The sequence below is a fragment of the Sarcophilus harrisii genome, chromosome 5, assembly GCF_902635505.1.
Source record: "Sarcophilus harrisii chromosome 5, mSarHar1.11, whole genome shotgun sequence".
Lineage (NCBI taxonomy): Eukaryota > Metazoa > Chordata > Mammalia > Dasyuromorphia > Dasyuridae > Sarcophilus > Sarcophilus harrisii.
This window is the reverse complement of record NC_045430.1, coordinates 188283135-188308400: the sequence shown is the minus strand read 5'-3', so window position 1 is coordinate 188308400 and position 25266 is coordinate 188283135. Positions and strand designations below refer to the sequence as shown.

The window sequence follows — 25266 nt, the reverse complement described above, 5'->3', positions numbered from 1 at the left end:
CCTGTGGTAACAAGTACTAGTGAATGAGGGCTTCTCTTAGCTCTGGGACTGTGACCTGGAATCCCATAGGGCAACCCAGTGCCAGCAAAAGGTCCCCTGTCATTTCCAACTGAACAGTTGGAAGGAACCTTGTGGGAAGGTGACCTTACTGTCTGTGGGACAGAAGTAGCCACTACCACCTCCAACACCTGCTGCTAGCTCCCCAGTACTTCCCACATTGCTCTGTCTGCACTGGGGTCTAAGTCCAACAAGCACCCCACTGACTTCCTCTGTTGTCCTGGGCTGGAAAATTGTTTGGCTTCAATGTTTTGTTAGTTCTGGTGCTCCAGAATTTTATTTGAAGAATTATTTTAAATTGTTTTGAGAGGGATCTGAGTGAGCTCAGGCAAGTCCCTGCCTCTTACTCAGCTAGCTCTGCCTCAATTACATCAAGTTGTAAAAATAGGCATAGGGACTTGATTTATGATTGTCTTGTTATAGGGAATTCACAGGAGAAGATATTCCCTTTTATCAAAGCAGTTTGACTTCTACTGTCATTCAGAATTTTAGAGAGTTGGTCAGAGCATTGAGAAATGACATGAGTGGCCTAGAATCACTTCGTTCTCAAAGGGAACTTGACCCCCCAGGTCTTCCTGGCTTCAAGACAAGAATAAATTTTAAATATAATTTTAAAAATAAATCAATAAAATCCAATACAATTAAGGTTAGTGTAAAATCTTTTATCACTCAAAGAAAAAAATATAGTTCAAAGGAAATATATCCTAAGATTAGTACTTTGTCCCTTAAAAAGTTATCTAGAATTTAAGAATTATAATATGGCTTTTGCAGCGATATTGAATTCAAGATACATTCATACCTTCTATCCTGAGATCTAAGATATATGATAACGAGAATGAGCCAGCCTGTAATCTAGATTCAGGGGATCTTAGTTCAAAGCCTACTTCTGATACTCACTCCCTATGTAATTCTGAACAAGTCAGTTCTTTTTCCTGGACTTGTTTCCTCAACTATAATATGAGGGGTTTGTATGAGGCAGTCCCCAAAATCTCTTCCAGCTTTAGGTCAATGTTGACTATAAATAAATGGGAGGTACTAAGAACACTTGTGTTTCTAAACCCCTGGTGAGAATGAAAATATTTTTCTTAAAATTCTGGAAAACTCTCTACTTTATAAAATATAATTTTTTTAGAAATCCAAAGTGCTTTTCCCTCTCTCTCCTACATGGGAAATATTAATGAGCAAGCTGGATCTTTGTGCCCCAGAATCTGGCAAATATTCCAGTTTATTTCCACAACCATCACACTGCCCAGGTGGTGCTTTAGGACAAAAGGAAGTTGGTATTTTTGTGTACTTTTGAAATGAAGGTGTGGAAGAGATGTTTTTTCTTTGATTTTATATTTTGGTTTTAGAAAAGCAATTGCATTCAAAAATATTCAATTATCTTGGGTAGATAGATGATGCATTCCAGGCTAATAGTTATGCAAAACTAAAAATAGATGGGAATAACATTTCAGAGACCTTCCAAGGTGACTGTGAAGTATTGCTTATCATAATTATTTCTTTTGTCTAAGGATTCTGTTAAGTTTATTTGGGGCGCAGGCTCATGAGAACTATAGCAATGGGTTAAAAATAATCTTGCAAGGAGTTATCATATAACTAAAGGGTAATTGTAACTGGACAAGATTATATTTGCAAAAACATTTCTCCAATGTTCTCCAATCAATCAATAAACATCTATTAATCTCCCATCTGCTAGACAGAGTGATAAGTTCTAGACATATAAAAAGAGGCAAAAAACAGTCCCTGGAGGAGCTTACAATCAAATACTGGAGACTACATGAAAACAAATATATACAAGCTATATACACACAGGATAGATAAAAAAAGAATTAAAAGGACTTGAGAAAGGCTTCCTGTAAAAAATGGGATTATTTTGGGGGCTTAAAGGAAGTAAATCATCAGGAATGACTGAGTATCACATTCAAGGCATGGGGGAAAGCCATAGAAAATATCAGGAACCAAAAGATGGAATCTTGTTTATAAATTTTAGCCTTTTGATCTCTGGAAGAGATGTTAGAAACAATCTATCTCAACTCCTCTGTTTTATAGAGGAAGAAAACTGAAGCTTAGAAAGGGGAAATGATTTTAGGAAAACAGTTTTCAAAGTGTTCAAAGGATCAGTAGGAATCAATCCATGGACTAAAATTTGATGGGGAAATCCCTAAGTTGTATAAGAGTAAAACTCAGAAGACCCCCAAAAATAACTCCAATGAAGAGGAAAATAGAAAGGTTTGTTTTATTTTTCTAATTGTTTTTTGGGGGGCATTTTTAATTTTAACCTTTTGTTTTTTTACATGTTGACTTCCAAAATCTCTCATTCTTTTCTACCCCTCTCACACCCATTAAGAAGTCAAGAAATATACTATCAGTTATTCATGTGAAATCATGGAAAATCATTTTTTCATATTGGCCATGTTTCCAAAAAAAAAAAAAAAAAAAAAAAAAGAAAATGAAAGGATTATGCTTCAATCTACATTTATACTCCACCAGCTTTTTCTCTGGAGATAGATAGCATTTTTCATTGTAAGTCCTTTGGAAAAATCTTGGATCATTGCATTCATCAGAACAGCTCAGCCTTTTACATGTGAGTATCCTACTATATTGCTTTTACAGTGTTCTATTCACTAAAAGGAAGCCTTCTAAATAAACTCTTGAGGATAGAAAAGGAGCTCACCAACTGATTTAAATTAGTTTAAAAGATGTATACAGATGTAAGTAGGGAAAAAATAACATCAGAATCACAGCACAACCTGGAAAGAATAAGGTCAGAAATGCTAATGAACTGATGACAAGAAGAAAAAGGTTTTTTCTTGGCAGTATTGGAGAAAAGAAGATCAAAGAAGGAAGAGATGCTTCCTTTACCCCCCATCAGAGAGTGATTGGGAAGATGAGAAATGACTACCTAAAGAAAATTGAGCTGTTTTTTTCATATTTTGCTTCTATTTTCTCTGCCAAGGAGAATAATCTTCTGCCTGGAAAGGACCAAACAAAAAATGGTGAAAGGAAATTGATACTCAAGCTAAGGAAAGAGATTATAAGAGAGTACCTAGCTGGCTCTGAGTAGTTTAAATCACCTGACCCAGATAATTTATAGTTATCCCTTATTCATTGTGACTTTTCCCATCATGATTTTGATATATCACCAGTTGGAATATCAGATTAAATGGGAATTTTAGGGGAGTTTTGCAGAAGTCGTAGATTACACATAATGTCCGCAGATGACACGCAACAGGAATGTCTTGGTTTCCTCATCTGTAAAAAGGGTGTAATGAAAGACTGTTGTGAAGACCCAAATGAGATGATATTTGTGAAGTGCACAATATTTAGCACAGTGCCTGGCACTTAGTAGGTGCTATATTCCTTTTCCTCTCCTTGACTGTGAGAACCCTGAAATTAAAGGGGGAGACCCCGAAACTCTCTGAAACTCCTTCAAGGAGAAAGTCTCTTAGAACTTTTGCCTGTGTAAGACTCACCGGAGATAATCAGGATAAGTAGCTTCATTCTGTTATCTTGAGAGACCACACTGTCCTCATTGATAAACTCACTACTGATTAAGCGCTCTATTGAGTTGAAAATTATTCTAAGACTCCTCATTCAATTGAAAATTCTCTATTCAAATTGAAAATTCTGGTCTGATTTCAACTGTCCCTAGGCCTAGGCCAGGGTCTCCCATAAAACTAAGTACCATCAACAAACCTCTTCACAAAAAAAAAAAAACTCCTGATTGAATTAGGGTTTTTTGTCCACTACGAGAATTATTTTCAGAGTGAAAAAAGAAATAAACTTTCCTATTTTTTGCCATAGATACTCAGGTTCGCGAGTCACGTGGAATTGCCTCTGCCTCTCTTTCTTTTCCTCTTTCTCTGAGCCCAGCTTCATACCTCATCATCCTCACTCTCTGATTTCCTCTTTGCTGCTACATTTTCAGGACTATAGCATGTTTCCATCTGGCTTGGAACTGAAAGCTTCCATATATATTGTCCCCCCTATTAGAACTTGAACTCCTTAAGAGCTGATTCTATTTTGCTTTTCTATTCATAATCCCAGTGTTTAGCACGCAGTTCTTTCTTTGCACATAACAAATGATTTAATACATGCTTTTTTATTCATTCATAAATACTTTGCAGTTTCTGTGAGTTCATGACTTGTCCAAAGTCACATAGCTAGCAAATAGTTAAGAGGGAAGAATCGAATCCAACCCTTTTGTCTTCTAATTCAGTGTTCTCTTTTCAATATACTGCTTTTTTTTTTTTTTTTCTGTGTCCTAGCAAAGGAAAAAAATATATACAAGGACAGAAAAACTACTCAAGAGCAAAATTTATTTATTTATTTTTTTTTATTTAATAGCCTTTTATTTACAGGATATATACATGGGTAATTTTACAGCATTAACAATTGCCAAACCTCTTGTTCCAATTTTTCACCTCTTACCCCCCCCCCTCCCCTAGATGGCAGGATGACCAGTAGATGTTAAATATATTAAAATATAAATTAGATACACAATAAGTATACCTGACCAAAACGTTATTTTGCTGTAGAAAAAGAATCAGACTCTGAAATATTGTACAATTAGCTTGTGAAGGAAATCAAAAATGCAGGTGTGCATAAATATAGGGATTGGGAATTCAATGTAATGGTTTTTAGTCATCTCCCAGAGTTCTTTTTCTGGGCATAGCTAGTTCAGTTCATTACTGAAGAGCAAAATTTAGATGTAAATGAGTTAACTCATTTATTTATTCCTTAAGTGGATCCATCACTATTGCCTGGGGGAGAAGGGAGGAGGGGCTCCTAACCAGGCCCCAAGGAAAAGAAAATTTTCTTTAAAAAAAAAAAAAAAAACTGATCCAACTGAGCTAACAGAAAAGTGAGGCTCAGTGATTTTTTTTGAAAGGTTTAAAATTCTTATTGTGTGTCACTTTGAAATGAAGCCACGGGGGCATCTCTAAAGAATAAAGAATGGTCCTTGTATGTATCAAAGGGACTTTCAGACTTAGGCAATAAATTGATATCTAAGCTTCAAAAGCAAAATTTCAAGGCTAGAAATTGTTCCTTCCTACTCATACAAAAACCTTTAGAATTCCACAGGAAAACAAATTATAAAGCTCAAAATACAAAACAGAAGTAGCTGCTTCTCTGAAGCTCAATGTTGGGCACCTTCTTTAGTTTCTCTTGACATCTCCTGCTGGTTATACCTTGTTATCACCATGTGATGAGCCTGTCTTTTTTGTGAATTGCACATTTCTTTGATGGCAGTCTCTATTCTGGCTTTTCTTTGCAGTTCCTTTTTTGTTATATGATGTAGAATGTTCAACCTCATCCTCCTCCACCCCCACACTTCTCCATTCACTATTATTCTCTTAAGTGGCTTACCCAACTGTAGCCGCTCAATATTGATATATCAGGAACCCACAACAAAACCCACTGAATCTCTTTATCTCTTAGCCATGTCTCTCCATTTTTCTATTTCTCCTGCCTGTTTCTTTTATCCCCTCCCCTGTTCTTTCTGTCCCTTCTCTTCTTCCTCCCTAACTCCCCATTCTTTCTCTCTGGATGGCTTTGTCTGCTGCCAGTTCACTCCACATCTCTTCCTTGAAATCCTTCTTCTTCCAGTTACTTATCTCCCCTTACCTCCAGGCCAATTCCTCTTTTTTCCCCTTCAGTGATTTCATCTGTTACAATAAACTCTGTGGGAAAACTTTACTTTGATACAGATCAGCAATTCTTTGTAGTTAGTGCATTTGACAGCTGCCTGGAACATTTAAAAATTGTTGTTGCTATTCTGTCATTTTTCACTCAGTTTCAACCCCTTGTGACCCCATTTCAGGTTTTCTTGGCAAAGATACTGGAGGGTTTGCCATTTCCTTCTTCAGTTTATTTTACAGAGGAGTAAACTGAGAAAAACTGGGGTTAAGCGACTTGTTCAGGATCACACTGCTAGTTAAGTGTCTGAAGCCAGATTTGAACTTGAAAAGATGAATCTTTTGTGAGAGGATTATTGACTTTCATTAGCTAGGGGAGGTCAGAAGCAACTTTTGGATCTTTCTGCTTTGAAGGTGGGTACCTGGATGTTTGGGAGCCAGCTCCAACCCAATCCATAGAAATCTGTTGCTAACTTTTCAGTGTGAGCATTTACAACTCGGCATTTGGCAAAGGCTACAGATTTGAACGAGGTTTTTTATTTTCTTGATTGCCCAGATACAAGAAAGTGTTAACAATGCAGGTTAAATATAAGAGTGTGCGTGGACATACCTTTTTTCCTTCCAGAGAGCCTGGTTGGTAAATATTTACCAGCATATCCCCTTATTCCTCTATAAATAGTGTTTGAGGTCAAGAGGAGTGCAAGAAAGCTCAAGGAATGAAATCATCGTTGCCAGACCGGAGACCTGGTGTCTATAGGCTAATAATAGTAATTATAATAACTGTAATGTATGTGGCCCTGTAACTTTGCCATCTGCAGCCAGTAGCACAGTGGATGGAGCCAGAGTTGGGAAGACCTGTATTCAAATCCTATCTTAGGCACTTATTAACTGGATCCCTGGAAAGGTCACTTAATCCCATTTGCCTCAGTTTTCTCATCTGTAAAATGAGCCAGAGAAGGAAATGGCAAAGCACTCCAGTGTCTTTGCCAAGAAAACTCTAAATGGAATCATGAAGAGCTATGAAATGACTGAACAACCAAAAAATATACTTTTTAAAAAAAAATTCATATAGTTCTTCATTGATTCTTTCCTCTTGCCTCACTTCTGTGGGTCGCTGGACCTCTACCCATTCTGAAATCAATACAGGATAACCCAGGATTAGGTGGTGTGCTATTCCCATCTTCCCCACAAACAATTCGGTTTTTTCTCCTGGTTTTTTCCTATTCTGCCTGTGTCTGTCCACTTTCTAGGCCTGCCAACGTACATGAAATCCTTGCGCTGGGCTCTGGCTGTCCTGGCAGTGCTGCTGGCGGTGGCGGTGGTCACTATTGTGGCCCTGGCTTCTCGAGTAGGTAATGCATCTCCTTTACATTTCTCCCTCTATCCCTTCAGCAACGTCCATTTCCCTTCTCCCCCGCCTCCATCTCTTCACTCTCCCCCTCCTGAGTCCTCCTCCATCAATCCCTGCAGCCCAAGTCCAACCGTCCCCTCCCTCCCAGACCAGAATTCCCTCTTTATTCTTCCAGGTTTTTCCCAATGTTCAAGCTGGTTATACTGTCCCTGTGTCCACAGGAGCAAAGTGCAGACCTTGTCCAGAGGGCTGGATATGGTCAGAAGAACACTGTTACTACTATTCTTTGGAGGTTCAAAGCTGGGAAGACAGCAAAGCTTTCTGCTCAGCCCACCAAGCGTCTCTCCCAATATTGAGCCAAACACAGGTGAGAGGGAGATAAAATATAAATATATATAATGTAAAATATAAATATATAAAATAAATATATTTTAAAATAAAACCATCAAACCAGGACTGATCTGGAGGCAGCCCCTCTGTCTGCAACCTTCCATTGACCAGGTTTATAGGTAGAGGTGGGTCCCCATTCTTGCTGAGGTTATAATCAAGGTGAGAAAATAGATCTCACAGCAAATGGGGCAAAAATGATGATGAACTTCTACCCATATGATAGACCAACTTTTGCTTTAATTACTCCCAGTTGTCAGGCAAATACTAAAAACTAACATGGATGATGATAATAATAATCACTAACATTTGTTTAACACTATGTGTCAGACACTGTTAATTGCTTTGAATCATTATCTCATTTGATCCTTACAACAACCATAGGAAGTAGAGGCTATTATTATCCCCATTTTACAGATGAGGAAACTGAGGCACATTTGAACTCGGGGGCTTCCAGACTCTAGACCCACATCTCTATCCACTATATTACTCAGAACTGGTAGTAAGGCATCTCCTTTAATGTCATTTCTGCTGATAAAACCATATCCATTTTTAATGGATACTGTTTGATAGTACAAAGGGCTCATAGTTATGGTTGGAACTTTCTTTTCCTGATCTTCAGTAGCTGTGTGTCCTTTGATTTGCCTGATCTGCTGCACTACCTGATGCTTGTCGTTATGAAAATGCCAACTGATGTGATGGAAGTATCTTAAAAAGTGTATGACAGGAATGGTATTCTTCAGAATAGATGGGATACCGTTATCCCTCTGGTACAGTAAGGCAGAACTTTTTCTCCATTTTCAACAGAGAAAAGAGTCTCAAAATCCATGCATCCAAAACACTAGGTGGAAATTTTATCTTTTTTTTAAATCAAGAAGGCTGTGCTGTGTATCTCTATTCTCTACACCTCAATAGGGATTCATCTGAAAGTACATTATGCTTTTATTTCTCTGAATTTTGGTAGACACCATCACAGTTTCATTTTTACAACTATAGACAGTCTGAATAAGGCAAACTGCTTCTTCAGTTGTTGAGTGCTGGGGAAGGTGGATGCCAGCACCTGAGGAAGCAAACTTTCTGTGCACTTCTAAAGTCCCTCGAGATGAAATTCTAGGCTGGGATCCAGGCAAGGGAGCTTCTGTTTCTTGGAGAATTTGAATTCACACCTATGTTAAGTGCATTACTATAGAAGGATAGGGTGTTGGAAGGGACCTAGTCTGCCTTCTTGTCTCCTGCAGGGATCTCATCTACACCATCTACATTTCTCCATCATCTTTACCTCTATCATCCCTCCCAAACCACATCTTACAAGCCAGCCCCATCCCATTTTTAGGTAGCTTTAATTCTTAGAAAGCTTTCCTATTGAGCTTCTGAAATCTGCCTCCTGGTGATTCCAACCATTAATCCTAAGTTTGATATTTGACATTTACTTCCTCTTGTACCAGATGTTTAAATTTTTTTTTTTTTAATGCAAGTCCTGGACTCTGTAGGGAAACTTATGAAACTTTTCTAAAAAATGTTTGAATTGTATAAAATCAAATACACAGGATTTTAGAGGAAACTAATTATATTTAAGTATACTTATCTTCATAGACTCCATGTTAAAAAACCCCTACATCTTGTGTGATAGTTCTTCAAAGGGTGGACAATAGCTTTTGTGTCTCCTTTATTAGTCTTTTGTTCTCCAGACTAAACATTCTTTTAACCCAAAATCCCAAAACAAAACAAAAACATTCCTTCAACCTTTCCTTATAGGACCTATTTTCAAGACACTATCTTCACCCCATCCTGCTTGTCCTCCTGTACATATATATTCAGTACTCCCTTAAATTTCAATCCCAAGAATTGATTTGAGTATGGGAGTGCCCACGTAGCCCACAGCAGGACTATTTCCTCTAAGAACAAACAGCCATAGCAACAACAAAAAAACAATAACACTCGATTGTTTTACGTACTACTTTAGACATCCTATCTCATCTTACAACTGGAGAGTTGTTAGGTAATTAGTAGTAGTTTGTGTAAATCCAATTACACCTATGAAGGAACTTAAACTCAGGATTTGTAACCAAGTATTCTGACTCCAGATCCAATGCTCTTTCCATTATGGTAGACTAAAAGATGATTTATTTTGGCAGCCACATCACCTTGTTGACTCATTGAGCTACTAGTCAATTAAAATCCCTATTTCTTTACATACACTGCTGTTAAAACAGGCCTTCCCTAATCGTGAACTTGTATAGGAGTATTTTTTAACTTGTCTCTATTGTGTCATCTTTTTAGTTTTACTCTATTGTTTCACCCCATGAAGATTTTTGAATCTTGGATCTATCATTTGATCATTTTTCACATTTTTTCAGTCATGTTCAATTCTCTGTGAGCCTATTTGGGGTTTTCTTGGCAAAGATACTGGAGTGGTTTGCCATTTCCTTCTCTAGCTTAGATGTCACAAATGAGGAAACTGAGGCAAGCTTGCCCAAGGTCACAGAGCGAGTAAGTGTCTGAGGCCAGATGGGAACTGAGGAAGATGAGTCTTATTGATGCACTCTAGTCACTGTGCTGGAGTCACTTCTTAACAGCTACTGTGAGTAGTATTTACACCTTAGAAACTGGCAGATGCTACAATCAGATTTAAATCATTGTTTTATTGATCTCTAAACTTGAGAAAGAAGAAGATGTTAATAATGGAGATTAAACTTTAAAGAGTGTTATGTCTAAATTTTTTCCCAGATTACTGGTTATTAAACACTTACTAGCATGCAAGTATATACAAAACATTATTATGTTCCTTGCCCTCAAAGAGCTTTCAAACTCATAGCAAGCGAACTCAGAGGAAGATAATACAAATTAGAATATCCCATCTTGGTATCATCTTGTAAACCTAGATCTTATGTGTTTTGGATTATAGTATTGCTTTTAAAAGAAGCTGCCAGGTCTTATATGATCCTGACTATAGTTCCCTGGTTCTTGAATTGCTTATTTCAGTGTGTTTGTGGTATCTTTTCTTTGATGGGGAAGCTTTAGATTAGGACTGTGACATTCCTGGGACTATTCCTTTTGGGGTTCCTTCCAGGAGAAAATCAGTAGATTCTTTGTTTACTTTGCTTTGTGGTTTTAATAAATCTGGGTAGTTTTCATTTATTATTTCTTGAAATATAGTATCAGGGTTCTTTTTTTTAATCATGCTTTTCAAGGAGTCTGATGATTCTTAAATTATACTTATCTAAATTGTTTTCCTAGTCAGTTGGTTTTTAAATATCAAATATATTATAATTTTGTCATCTTAATATTTTGGTTTTTTTCTAATATTTCTTGCAGTTATATAAAAATTTATTTATTTTCTGGGAGTCCATTTCTTGGCTAAGCCTTGCCTTTTTCAAGCTAATTATTCTCCCCCTAGTACTTTCTTCCAGAGAGTTTATTTTGCTTAATTTCTTCTAGACACTTATATAGTCTTTGTGGAAAGCCCATTTTTTTATGCTTTGAATTTCTGCTTGCAGTTGTGGGGTTACTTACTCCTTTTTTGACAAGGATCGGGGGAGAGTGGGAATCTCTAGATTTGCAATACTTTTTCTCTCAGTATTTTCTATGTTATTCACCTCTCCAGCTTTATTTCCTGAATTAAGACTTTGCCAGGGTCAGAGTCAGTATCTTGCTGTGTTTTTGGGTAGTAAAGTAGTTGATCCTTCATGGTCTTGCCCTGGGTCTTCTGGACCTCCATCACCTGGGAGTAGCACTCTTCCCCCGGGATCTTTGAAGTTCAGAGTACTGGATCTTCAGGGCTTTTTATGGCCTTTTAGGACTGAAAGCTAGGGATTTTACAGCCTCTGAGTCTCGTCTTGCAAGGTCTCCAACTTAGAGGCTTACAATAGCTACAATAGGACTTTTACAGCAAAGCCCTCCACTCTTGCTGACACAGAGCCTTACAGGCCACAGGTGTCCATATCACTCACTTTGCTGGAGGGGCCCCATGCTGAATCCCAGCCTATGAGCTTCTAGCTGGCTTTTGAAGTAAAAGATGTCTCTGTAGTTTCTCTTGGGATTCTTGATCAGGGTTTTGTTGGAGTCGGTATGGGAGCTGGTGGCCATCCTGCCATGTCAGCAGCCATCTGGTCTGGTAGTCAGCTTTGTGTCATCTGAAAATTGATAAAGTATTTATCACATATCTTCATCAAAATAGTTTATGAAACCATGGAACTCAAAAAGCTTAAAGGTAGTGAGATTGTGTTCATGCATGTTTACTTACTTAGAACAAATGAGACATTTCAGGCTCATAATCACCAACAGCTAAGAAGAAAGACTGGAAATCTTCTTACATGAATGTAAAAGCTTTTATTCTTTTGTCAGAAAACTCTGTGGGACTATATAGTGGAAGAAATTCTGGGAACAACATAAGAAGAGACGTGTCCCACTGCTTCAAGCACCCCATGACATTATCCAAGGATGCTATTATTCCTAAAATGATTCTTTTTTAAGTTTTTGCAACTGTTGCTCTTATCAGCTATTAACACAACTAACATCAAATTAGATTTTGTGAAAGTTCCTATCTCATAGAATCAGACTAGAATTATGATCTCATAAGAAAGGACCTGCGAGGTCCCCTAGTCCAGCCACTTTGTTTTACAGATGGAGAAATCGAGGCCAAGAGAGATCAGTTAGTGGCAGAGTTAGGCCTAGAAGCCAAGCCTCTTAACCATTTTATACTTGACCAGATCACAGATCTATTCTCTTGGGCCCTCTTTGAGCCCTCCTTGCCATGACTTAGCTGTAATACATTTTAAGTTTTCCAAGGCACAATACATTAGCTCTCATTTGAGCTTTACAACCCTGTGAGATCAGTACTATAAGTATTATTATTTCATTTTAGAAATAAGAAAACTGAGTATCAGAAAAATTTAGTGATTTGTCTGGAGATGGCCAGAGTGCCAGGCCTGGAGTTAGGAAAACCTGAGTTAAAATGTGGCTCCAGACACTTAATAACTGTGTAACCTTTGGCAAGTCATGCAGCCATATAAGACACTCTAGTCAGTCTTCCATCAGTATTTTCTTGGTTCCTTGGTACTTTTTTCCCCCTTATTTATACTTATGTAATTATTTTTAGTGCCCTAGAATTACACTAAGTTGAGAAACTTTTTCTTCCTATCAAGGTTCAGTAACTACCCAGTCGCAGCTCTTCAGGGGGAACAAATCAATTGAGAACAACATAAAGATAAATAGTATCTTGATTTAGTTTAGATTGCGATTTTTGCAGAGAGAGAAATACAAAATGTTCTACTTCTAAAAATTAAGAACTGGGGACATAAAATTCTCTTTAGTATCTCAAATACTTAAAAGAAACTCCACAAACTCCAGTTCCACTGAATTGTCAGGCAAAGAAAAAGATAGACCAAGAAAGGAGATAAAAGGATAAAGACCTAGAGGGATCCTAAGACTAGGCCATCCCAGAGAGAGATTGAGTCAAGGAGAAAAGGAAGAGGAAGTGCTTTTTAAAATTCTATTTTTATTGATAGCTTTTGCCTTTTATATTACCTTCATTCCCAAATATAGCCCTTTCCTAATCAGCATGCCTGTTTCTACTTTTTTCCCCAGCTTTTGACTCTGCCACATCCATCCTCACTCCCACTTTACAATTTTCTTCCTGTAGTTCCTAATTTCCTTTGGGAAAAATTATGTTGTATTGGAGCAATTGCCACAGGAGTTTTTAATAGAAACTCTGGGGATCCAGAGGCTCCTGGGTAAGGTAATTGTCTGTTTTAAGATTATCAGCTATAAGAAGATAGGACAATGTTGTTTTGGTCTTCGTAGCCCCCCAAAGATCAGATCAATACCTTGACTGTAGTTGGCACTTATTATTTGATGAACAAAGTTTGTCTTACTTGTCATGTAAGACAGAGGGAAATTAGATTTTAAAAAGAGAAAAAGGTGATATTATATTAGGGCCCTTTTTTTTAGTCCAGGAGCAGAAGGGAGAAGCCCACACACATGCCCTAGGAAAAGAGGAGATGCTACTCCTTTGTCAGTCCTTGAGGGCCCTTTGGAAGGCGGGCCCATTAGTATGTTCTTTTTTAATTTTAAAAGATTAGAGTTTAAAGGTAACTCCAGCAAGAAAAATGTCTCTAGACCTAGAGGAATTGAATTTAAGTTCTGGGTTTGTTCTTTTTGATTTGTCTCTTTCTACTTGTGTGATCTTGTGCAACTCTTTCATTCATCCTTCTCTAGAACTTATTAGTGAATGAACCTTTAATTAGAAAATTGTGGGTTAAATTCCAGAGATTCACACTCTAACCCTGGTGTCTGGTTAAAAACAAAATGAAACCAAAAACTCTCTTGGCAGTTACTTGCATAAAACTAACTTTTCCCTAAGGGTAAAGAAGGAAGGAATCTGAACTGCAGCTAACAAAAGAGAAGGATGAATGGAGGAAGAAGGGAATGGGAATGGATATGGATACAGATGGGGCTAGCTGACAGAAGCAACTAGAGGTTATAATCTGGAGGGAGACAATAATGAAACAATGGTGGTGGGTAAGTGAGCTGGGATAGAAGCATGTGTGACATAAAAAGTTCAAGAGACATAGTTTCTGGATAAATAAAATAATTTTATTAATCATGCTAGAAATAATAAAAGGGGGCAGTGACACTCTTAAATATGAAAAACATTTCATATGCCCTTAAAAGAGTGAGTGTCCCTGAAGGTGGCAAGTGACTCTGATTGGTTAACAAGTAATGAGAGAATTAATAATGAGAGATGGACCTCTACTAACAAGTTGCTGAGAGATATGATTGATCCTTCAGGCTTGGACAAAGACTTATTTCTTATCTACACTAGAGCAATCTAGACAAAAGAGGGTCTACCTCTGTTCAGACTTGGCTGAGTGGAACAAGGGACCTTAGTTTAAATTCTTTTTAAGTTTCTGTAGCTGGATAGGACAACCCAGCTCTCATCCAGGACCCAGAGATTCAGACAATCTCATCCATTAACAATATCTTTCAGATGCTGGCTTAGTCTTATGGAGAATGAAGATCTAGGAAAGGAAAAAAATCCCAAGTCTCTCCAATGTTAATAATTAGTCACTTAATAATCATTTCTCTAATGGGGAGGGAAGTTAGTCAAATAAAATTTTTTCTTCCCAGATGCCTAAGTTCTTGATTACTGATCTAAATAAGTTCCTCATGCAGGCTCCTAAGGCAGAATAAATGGCTGATCTGAATGAAGAGCTAGGTTTCTTGGGGGCTTTCTGAATTGCCATGCTGTTATTTTTCTTCCTTTGTTCTGGAAGAGGACCAGTGACATCATGAGGGTGATGACTTGGCTTGAACATGAATTGGATTTGAGTGCAGTAGAATTGTATAAAACTGTCAGCTTTCCCGTCCCCTCCAGAGTCATCAAACTTGTCTGGCAAGACAGAAGGCAAGTGGCAATGTCCAAAGAAGCAGTGGGTGACCTTGACTTTCCTAAATTAAGATCTTTACCAATTCTGTTTGTCTGTGGCAAGGCTGTTTAATGACTAAGAGCTAAGTAAGACTGGTGACAAAAGAAGGCCCAGTTTACCATCGCAGAAATATCAATCTGGGAGCCAGAAGACTCATTCTAAGCCATCAATACCTTAGCAATGAGTTATGAAGGCGTGGGTGGGCAAATCTGCTCCCTCCTATCATTTGTTATTCAATAAAAGTCAGAATTGGCTGAACTTCATTCTCAAAGAGAATCAAAATGACATCACTATGTTTGAGTAGATTACAGTGTGTCCAACTGGCTGAGCAGACCAACATGAGCTCCGAGTGCTCTGCCACAGGTTGGACACAAATGATCCCTATGAACATCTGGGGTGGATTTGCTAACTTTATGCCTCTTGCATTTCTTCCTAGTTCTTTCAGTTCTGCTTTGCTCACAGAGCACAGAACCTTCTCTGACACAAATGATCCCTATAAACATTTGGGGTAGTTTCTCTAATTTTATTTCTTCCTAGCTGTTTCAGTTCTGCTTTGCTCAGAGCACAGAACCTTCTCTGACGAGGGTACGCCACACTGGGTGATCCAGTGTCAGAGTCTCCCATATTATACGGTCAATTTTAGTTTAGTTTTTTAAAAGAGACTTTGAGAGTGTTCTTGTATCGCTTTTTTCTGACCATGTTATGAGCATTTGCTTGGTGTGAGTTCTCTGTAAAATAATCTTTTTGGCTTGCTTATTGCATTTGTCATTTGAACAATGTGGTTAACTCAAAGGAGTTGTGCTCACTAGTGGAGTTGGAATTCTTGGCAGTTTAGTTCAAGAAAGGACCTCAGTGTCTGCTAAGTTATCCTGCCAGGTGATCTTCAGAGTCTTCATAAGACAATTAAAATGGGAACGATTCAGTTTCCTGGCATGGTGCTGATATCCTGTCCATGTTTCACAGGCATAGTGATAAGGGCTTAAAAGTATAGTTAAGTAGTTCCAGTTGAAATAATGGGCTTTTAAAAAGCATGTTTTTTCCGAGCTATATTTCAAGAAATCACAAATGAAACTAGAAGATGACAAGTAAATGATTTTTGAAAATAAATAAATTAAAAGATAAACAGATAAAGATTTTTTTTAAATCTAAGTTCCAAATTCCAAAATATAAGCAAGCAAAAATTATATATTTTCCCATTAGTTGTCTTGACAGTGGACTTGGATTACTCTGAAGGGGATAGTGAGGCTGAGGACTTTTCTAAGCTCTATCTCACCTTGATAATGTCATTGGTCCTCTTGGAGAAAAATGGATGAACCATAACATAGGGTTCTGCTTGAGGTCTCTTTAAAGAGAGGACTTCCAGAAAAGATGTTGAGAGTTAAACCTCTGTCACACGGAGCTTTGGCACAGATGCCTCAGGGCTATCTTAGTCCAAGTTTAAGTTTATTCCTCCCGTGGATGCTGGATGGGTTGCCTAAGGGGCAAGAAAACAATGGAGCTGACTGCTGTCCTGGGAAAGGTGTTGGAACTGGGAGAGCCAGTTGGGTCTTTGGTATTGAGGAAGAAAGAACTTTCTGTTTCTTTTGTTAATCACATCTTGGCCATTCATTGCCTCCCAAAGAACACACTGATCTACTCATGTTCTCAATGTTCTTTCTCCTTAGCCCCATCCAGTGCTCCACAGTTAGCTCACCACTATCACATTCAGAGTTTCCCATCCCCCTAGGAAAATACAGTACAGAGGGAATACTAGAGAGGGGCCAAAAGGAGCTAAAGTCCTGTTCTGGCTTTTGGTTCTGCTGGCTTATTTCTTTTAAGTCAGCAGCCATTTCACTTGCAAGACTTCTCTGGGGCATCTTGGCTTTGGGAAAAGAACTAACAAAATGTTTAGCTCTCCTATAAAAGTAGCATAGACTAACAGGACAGATTGAAGGTTCCAGGCTGAAGTTTTTATATACTTAAAATGAAGAGCAAACTGTACTTACTAGAGACCCAAAGTTTCACATACAATCCCCTTTTCTCTATACTCTAATATATATATAGAAGCCTCTATTTTGTTTGGTAATTAAGCATAGAATAATTTTTTGAATTCAACTATTTAGCTTCTTCTTTGCCCTGTGTGGCTGGTAAATAATTGGATACTGTCTATAAGTTGTTCCAGTTAACAGAAATGTTAAGTTCTGCTTTTAATTGAATGATGTTACCTAATAGTTATTGTCCTTGTTGATACTTATTAGCAGGTCACAGCTGTCCTGTTGACCCAGGCAAAATTACAGTTTGCTAATTTAGCCCCAAAGTTACCTATTGGGCAGCTAGGTGATGCAATGAATAGAGTTCTAGGTCTGGAGTCAGGAGGGCTTATCTTCCAGAGTCCAAATCCAGCCACATAGATCAGCCTTATAATCCTGGACAAGTCACTTATTTGCCTCAGTTTCTTCATCTCTAAAATGAATTGGAGAAGGAAATAGCAAACCAGTCCACTATCTTTGCCAGGACCCATCATGAAGAGTTGAACACAACTGGAAAACAACTGAACAACATTTGGGAGTTTTGTTATTGCTTTTTAAACACCCTATTATGATGCTGTTGATTCCAGAAGAAAAAAAAATCTTAAATTGATTGCAGATAAACCAAAGGTGTAAGTATTTTGTAGTACTAACTGGATATAGAATCTTAGGTTCTATCCCAGTCCCCATATTTATAAATATAGTCAATGTGGTGACTCAAGTCTTTCAGAAAGTGGACTTTAATAATGATATTATTGATGATATATGATATATATATATAAAATGATATGATAATGATATGTCAATGGCTGACATGTCTGTAATGCTTTCAGGTTTGCAAAGTCCATATCAACGCTGTTAGAGCTGAATCTCTTCTCTTGATCTGAACCAGGCTCTTCCTTGGCAGTAGCTTTAAGGAGGCCTTGTAGTAATGGAAATATGATCAGATGTGGCACCAGTCCTAGTTCTGAAGCTTTACTAGCAATACAGAGAGAGTATATTATTTTATATGTTACATATAAAATAGAGATAAGAACATGTAGACCCCTTACCTCATGGGTTTGCTGCAAAAGGAAGGATTTATAAAGATCTACATTAATGGGGCATTTTTTAATCTTCTTGTAAAAGCCTTTCATGCCCATGCATACAGGGTTTCTGAGAGGTAGCACAGTATATTTGGGGGGGGGGGGGGGGGGGGGGGAGAGGCGTGCAGAGGGTAAAGGCAGTCAAAAGTCCTGGGTTCTAATTCTAGCTTTGTGACTGGAGATCTTGTGCAACTTTGGGCAAATTATTTCATCTTTAGAGTTTTGTTTCTTCATCTGCAAAAATGGCAAGATAGTCTCCCCCAGCTCTAGCATACCCTCCCATTTCCATGTGGAAACTCAGACCTTGGGGAGGGCAGTTTGAGGAATAGAACAAGGTATGGTCCTCCAAACATATGCAACATAGAAAAAACTTGATATCTGATAAAAAAACAAACAAAAAACAGTGCTTGCTTTAGGGAAGAAGTTGGGGAAAAAAGTATTTTGTCATTAGTCTTGTTGTCCCTCAGTAATGCAAGATGAAGGGATGCTGCTGTAGACTTCAGTGCTGAAGGGGGATGCATTGTTAGGGAAAGACTATGAGTCAGAAGAAGCTTCCTAGAAGGGTTTTTCTTTACATATATATTTAATTTTTTTCCCCAGTTACATTCAAAACAATTTTTTTTTTACTTTTTTTTTCCTACTTTTTGAGTTCTAGGTTCTCTTCCTTATCCCCATCCACAATTAAGAAACCACATGCAAAGTTATGTAAAAACATTTCCATAAAAGTTAAGTTGTGAAAGAAATAGATCTCCTACCCTAAATGAAAATAAAAACCCTCAAGAAAAGGTTTAAAAAAAGAGATAGAAAAAGAGAGAATGCTTCAACCTGTATTCAGATACAATCAGTTCCTTCTCTGGGTATGGAAAGGATTTTTCATCATATGTCCTTCAGAATAGTCATAGATGATCATACTACTGAGAACAGCAAAATCATTTACAGCTGGTCATCCTAGAATATTGCTATTACTTTGTCTAGAGTCCATTTCACTTTGATTGAGTTCATGGGGGCCTTTCTAGGTTTTTTTTGTTTTGTTTTTTCTGAGAGCATCTTGCTCATCATTTCCCACAGAACAATAATATTCCATCACAAACACCTATTTTATTGAGTTTATAGAGACATCTGGAAGGATTTTCTTTTGGGCATAGGAAGATCCAGAAGGATTCTGTTCTTGGTTCTCTTTCCTTTTTTCCTTAGGTTATGTTCTTCAGAGATATCTTCTACTCTCCTCCTCCTGTGGCTGTGACCAGTACTCCTATGCCTTTGACCCTCTAACCTTAAGTCTTGTTCACACTCCCAAGATATGGTCTCCCATTTCAACTTCTTGCTAGACATTTCCAGGCAGCTATCTCTCTAGCCTCATCATTCTTACTTATTAATAGTGACTTTAGTTGTTCCAGTCTCCCAGACTTTCCCTTTCCTTTCACTGCCCATGTCCAATCATACCAAGCCCTCTTGATTCTTCTTTCTTTCCATTCCCACTAATGAAAACTTTGGAGTTAGGGGACCCAAGTTCAGAATCCCAACTTTGATACCATTTTGTATCACATTAAATAAGACACTTTACCACTCTAATCTTCAGTTTCTCCATCTGTAAAGAAAAGGATTGGGCTTCTGCTTTCTAAGATTGCTTCCTAGCTCCATGATTGTACTTCTGGCCCATTTTGCCTCACACTTGGACTTTTGCAATAACTTCCTGGCTGTTCTCCCTGTCTGCAGTTATCTTCCTTCTCTAATCCACTTTACACCGGCCACCAGAGGAATCCTTTCTAAATACTATTTTCATCATTTTACTCCTTTGCTCAAAAACCTAATGAACTTTCATTTCCTACCGGAGGAAGTCCAAGCTTCTAAGGCCAAGATGCTGTAATTAACCCAAATTGCTGTGCTTGAATATGCTCCCCTTGCCTTTCTTTATGCCATTCACTCCTGTAAGACATGGTGAAAAGAGCACTAAGTTTAGTCCTGGAGAACCTGTATTCAACATTTACCGGCTGTGTGATTTTTAAGCAAGCCATTTATCTGAGTCTTAGCTTCTTCATCTGTAAAATTGTTGATGATATTGCCTGACCTCCAAGTCTTGTGAGAAAAGCATTCTGTATTTTAAAAAATGTGATATAGGAACAATTGTTATCATTGCTCCCACTTTTATAGATTGCTCTTGTCTCCACACATGCCTCCCTATTGCCTATCCAAGTCCTTTGTGGTTGTTCAGTTATTTCAGGAGTACCAAATCTTCATGACTCACTTTGGGGTTTTCTTGGCAAAGATATTAGAGGGGTTTGCCATTGCCTTCTCCAGCTCATTTTACAGAGGAAGTAACTGAGACAAACAGGGTTGTGACTTGCCCGAGGTCATGCAGCTAGGAAGTGTTGAGTCCATATTTGAAATCAGGAAGATGAAGAACCAGCATTTTCTCCACTACTCATCCTATTATACTTCGGTCAAACACCATCTCCTCCATGAAACCTTTCCTGGTCACCCCCCTCCCCAGAAGCGCTGTCTCCCTTCTGATACCCTCTCCTACCCCATGACAACTGACATGTTTTACTTTGCCTTATGACTATGTCTTTACCCTAAGTGCCCTCCATCTCTACCATTTTATGATTGAATTAGATGAGTAGTTTTGGGGACTGTATTTTAATCCTTCCTCCCCCACCTCAATACCTAGCAGAGCACCTTGAACACAGTCATTAAAAGTTTGTTGATCACTTAATGAAGGAAATTAAATTTCCCTCATTAAATTGAGTGAAGGGGGAAATGTCTAGGAACCTGGAAGAACTGTGAGCTTCTTAGCTTGCCTGGGGCTTTGGAGAATATAGAGTAGTTTTTAGATAAGGGATACTGGAGTGTTTCTTGGGCCACAGAGTGAAATGTTTCTATTTTTTTCCTCCCTAGGATTTCCTAAGCAGATACCCGATCGAGAGATTATATTGGGTGGGTCTACACCGAGGCCCTGAAGGGTGGCAATGGATCAATGGGGCTCCGTTGCCCCCCCAGCTGTGAGTGACTGCATTGGATCCGGATGGCATGTATGGGTGGGACAACTCCTGGCTGTTGCTAGCGATCTTTGGTGTGGCTCATTCATGGCAGGAAGGGCTGCGAATACAGTAGAACTTGGTGTCTGTTCCCCTGCCCTGGGTAGGTTACACTGATCCTACCATCACTGTTTCCAGAGTATCTGGGGAGAGGGAGAGGTCACAAGAGATCTCCCTCCCCCCCCACCAGATTTAGTACTCATTCTCTACTCTGATGGAGCTGATTGGGATCCCACACCGCTGAAATGAGGGAGTACTACATACAAAGCTACCCACAGACCAACCCGTTTAGAAAGAATACTTGGATGCTAGGGGATACAGGGTGAATAAGTGCCTGGATTTTATTGGAGGTGGGATATTAAGAAAGACTTCCTGTTATAATGTGCCAAGGGAAGGAAAGGGGCATCCATCCTCATCTCTTTATCCTCTTTTATTCTTCCTCCTACCCAGGCTCCTAAATGAAGATGAAGACAGCCCTCAGAACCAGAACTGTGGGGGATTGGAAGAAGGGAAGCTCAAAGCTTTAGAATGTGCCTCCTCTCGACCCTGGATCTGTATCAGGGAGGCCAAATGATCTGCTCACTCTTCAAGTCCAAATCCACAAGAAGTGGGCCAGGAAGGCATCATGGTATTACATGGACAAGGTCAGATCGTGTGCTGAGGGGGTTTACGGTTTCTCAATATAAATATTTCTGTGAAACTTTGGCCTAGGGCCCAGAGACAAACCCTGAAAAACACAAATTATTCATAGAAAACTCAGGTAGTAGACCTTCAATCCTCAGCCAAGGGGACCCTATTTTATGGGGTTAAAGAAAACTGGTTTGTAGCCTGTGGAATCTTAACTCTAATTTTAATCCAGTTTCTGAATTTTTCTCAGCTAGTGACTACTTAGCATTTCTGGGTCTGGCTCCTGTTCCCCTTATTTCCAGCATCATATATGTACATAATTGCTTTATTTTACTTACCAAGGGATAAGGAGCATTAAGAAGCCAAATTCCTATGCTGGTTGAACTGCCAGTTTTCATTACAGTACACTGAACAACAGATAATGTCTAAATTGCTTTGTTACAGTGAGTTATAGTGGCTGGCTACATTGTTAGACATTGTATTTCAAGTCTGAAGGGGTTACAGATGAATTCTAAACCCAGTTGGGAAAGAGAATACAACTTCAGGTGGGCTATGGAAAAGGATGAAACTTAGTACATAAATGAGTGTTTATTAGAAATCACAGTTACTAACCATGGAGAGCTAGATGGTGCAGTGGATAAAGCACCAGCACTGGAATCCAGAGGACCAGAGTTCAAATCCAACTTCAGATCCTAGACATTTACTGTGGGACTCCGGGCAAATCACTTAACCCTAATTGTCTTGCTCCCTCCCTTTCCTTCCTCTTTCCTTTTCCCTACCCCCAAAAAAGAGACCAAGGTAACCAGGAAGACCAACAGGATTGCTAAGTAGATGCTGGAGGCAATCTCTAAAGCAGTGATTCTTATCATAGGAAAATACTTGTCATCTTGTAAAACTTGCTGTTATAAGTCCTTACTTCTTAAAACCATTAAAGATATATTTCAAAAAGCCTCCTTTTCTCTCTCTGCTTCCTGTTCTTTCCACTAATTTTTTTTCTCTTTTTCTCTTCTAAAGCCAAAACATGTAATAGTTGAAATTAATATAATAGTTGACTTTAACAATAGAGTTGGGTTCAAGCCCTAGATTTTATTGGCCGATGCAAGTTGATTGACCTTTCCAGGGCTCAGTTTCCTACTCTGCTGAAAAAAAAAAAAAAAGGTGGGGATAGGTGGGTGGGTAAACTACATGATATTTGGGGTCCCTTACACCTCTGTAAATTCGTGAATTAGTGCTAACCCCAATGACTTTGACTAGGAATTTATTCCTGTATCATGGGCTAACCAGATTCTTCTTAAATTGCTTGTTTTTTTTTTTTCAAGGTCAACTTCTCTATACAGCAGTTTGTATATATAGTAGCCTCTAAACTTTGCTGTTCAAGATGTTGTAAAGAAGTGGGACAGACAGGAGGACCCGAGTTCAAATTTGACCTCAAGACACTTAAGTGTCAAGACACTTCCTAGCTGTGTGACCCTGGGCAAGTCACTTGACCCCACTTGCCTCAGCAACAACAAAAAAAAAGAGAGAGGGGGGGGACATAAAGCACCACAGTTATCAGGAAGTATCTGAGTGACACGATGGGGAAATGAAAGATGCTATTGAGAACTGAAGGAGAACTTATTTCTGCTATGGGTACTACCATTCTTCAAGGTCTGGAGATCTCAATTTGGGTCACCTCTGACTCAATTCTCCTTATTACAATGGAATGAGTATCCAAGTTTTGTTCCTACACTCCATACTACTTCCTACATCATCGGCTCCCTTGTGCCCATCACCCTCATTACTTCTAAGTGTCTTCCTGACTCCAGTTTTCTCTCCCCCACAATTTTTCTTTCAAATAGTTTCCAGAGTGATGCTCCTAAGGGAGAGGTCTGACCATATCACTTTTCTGCTCAGAAAGCTCCAGCTGCCTTAAGGATAAAGTGTAGACTTCTTATTTGGCAATCAGCCCCTTCACAATCTGCTAAATCTATATCCAGATTTTTTACAATTTGTTGTTCTAGAAATACTCTCTATTTGCTATTCCCCATATTCTATCTTCGGTTACATATCATTACACAGGCTGTCCCCTTATACCTGGAATATAATTTCTCCTCACTTAGACTTCTTAGAATCCTCATCTCCCTGGGACAGTTTGATGGCACAGTGGATAGAGCACCAGCCCTGAAGTTAGGAGGATCTGAGTTCACATCCAGCCTTAGACACTTAAAACTTCCTAGCTGTGTGTGACCCTGGGCAAGTCACTTGACCTTAATTGCCTCACCCTCCCCCCAAAAAAAGAATCCTAATTTCCCTTCAAAGCTCACCTCAAGTTCCAAGCTTACCTCAAGTTTCATCTCCTACTTGAGGCCTTTCCTACCTACTCCCTCTCAACTATCAAATGTTCTGGAAATTATTTTGTATTTATGTATATGTGACACATTGCTTTTCCCTAAAAGACTAAGTTCTGTCTTAGGGACTGTTTCTTTTTTGTCTTTGTATTTCCACTACTACCACATAACACAATAAAATGCTTGTTAATCTATCGACTGATTGAAGGTTTTCTTCACTAACTCACCCTTACTCTAGCACTTTGAAGATCAATATTTCCAAATCACAAATTTTTATTTCTCTGTAAAACTTTTACTACCAAAAGTCCTTATTTTTTAACCTGTATTTTAAAAGCAGACTCCTTTTTGATCCTATTGACTTCTCATTTTCCTGCTTTAATCTTAGTTTAATCGGTTAATTTCCTGAGCAGCAATTATATTTTCTCTGCTTCCATCAATCATCTCAAACTCCCAACTACCAAGACCCATCATGTTGAGGCTAGAGAACTGGAATGGATTTAGTCTCAGTGTTGGAGCTCAAATCCCTTCAATAATATCCTCAACAGGGGCAGCTAGTTGGTGGTGTATAGAACACCAGCCCTAAAGTCAGGAGGACCTGAGTTCAAATGTGACCTAAGACACTTAACACTTCCCAGCTGCATGACCCTGGACAAGTCACTTAACCCCAATTGCCTCAGCAAAAAAAAAAAAAAAATGTCCTTAATAAGTAGATAGCCTTCACTTGAGGACCTCCAAGGCAGCTCATTACATCATTACAAACCTCTAATTGTTAGGAAAATTTCCTTACGGTGAGCTAAAATCTGTTTCCCTATAACTTCTATCTTTTGATATGTTGGTGCCCAGCAATGTAGGTTGGGTTCAGAAGCCAAAGGCTAGAGAGGAGACATGAAGACAAATCAGTATTCTAAGGGCACTTGTTGAATTTGTGATAAGGTTGATTTCAAAATCGGTATATTATTTTCTGCCACCTTGGTAGAAAGGGTGTAGCCAGGACCACTCAACAAAAGGAGTGTATAGCTTCAGAGACAAAAGAGGGATTAAAGGTATTAGTTCCACCTAGGGTGGACGGAACCAGAAAAACCATAACTCGGAGACTAGTGGCCTTCACTGACAACAGGCGAATTATTTAGGGCTTTCTTCGCTTTTGAAAACTGAGTCAACTGAGACTGCTTTTGTGACTTCTGATACTGGAGATGTGATATTAAAGTAAGGAGGTTAGTTTCTACCAGCCACACATGAAAATCTGATTCCTTATTTAAGAGGTACACCTCAGTTTTGTGTTCTGAAATTCCTTTACACCACAGAAGAGTTATTGAGTTGAA

General features: G+C 38.6%; 1 protein-coding gene across 1 annotated transcript in view; it reads left to right on the top strand.

Moving 5' to 3' along the window:
- The window catches only part of KLRG2 (killer cell lectin like receptor G2), a 29570-nt gene extending 7043 nt beyond the window's left edge, over positions 1–22527 (top strand). The window contains exons 2-5 of the mRNA XM_031939164.1: positions 6950–7051; positions 7272–7417; positions 20851–20954; positions 21441–22527. Of these exons, the coding sequence (XP_031795024.1) occupies positions 6950–7051; positions 7272–7417; positions 20851–20954; positions 21441–21564 (476 nt within the window). The 3' untranslated portion in view covers positions 21565–22527. The remainder of the gene's footprint in view (positions 1–6949; positions 7052–7271; positions 7418–20850; positions 20955–21440) is intronic.
- Positions 22528–25266: the final 2739 nt, after the last annotated feature.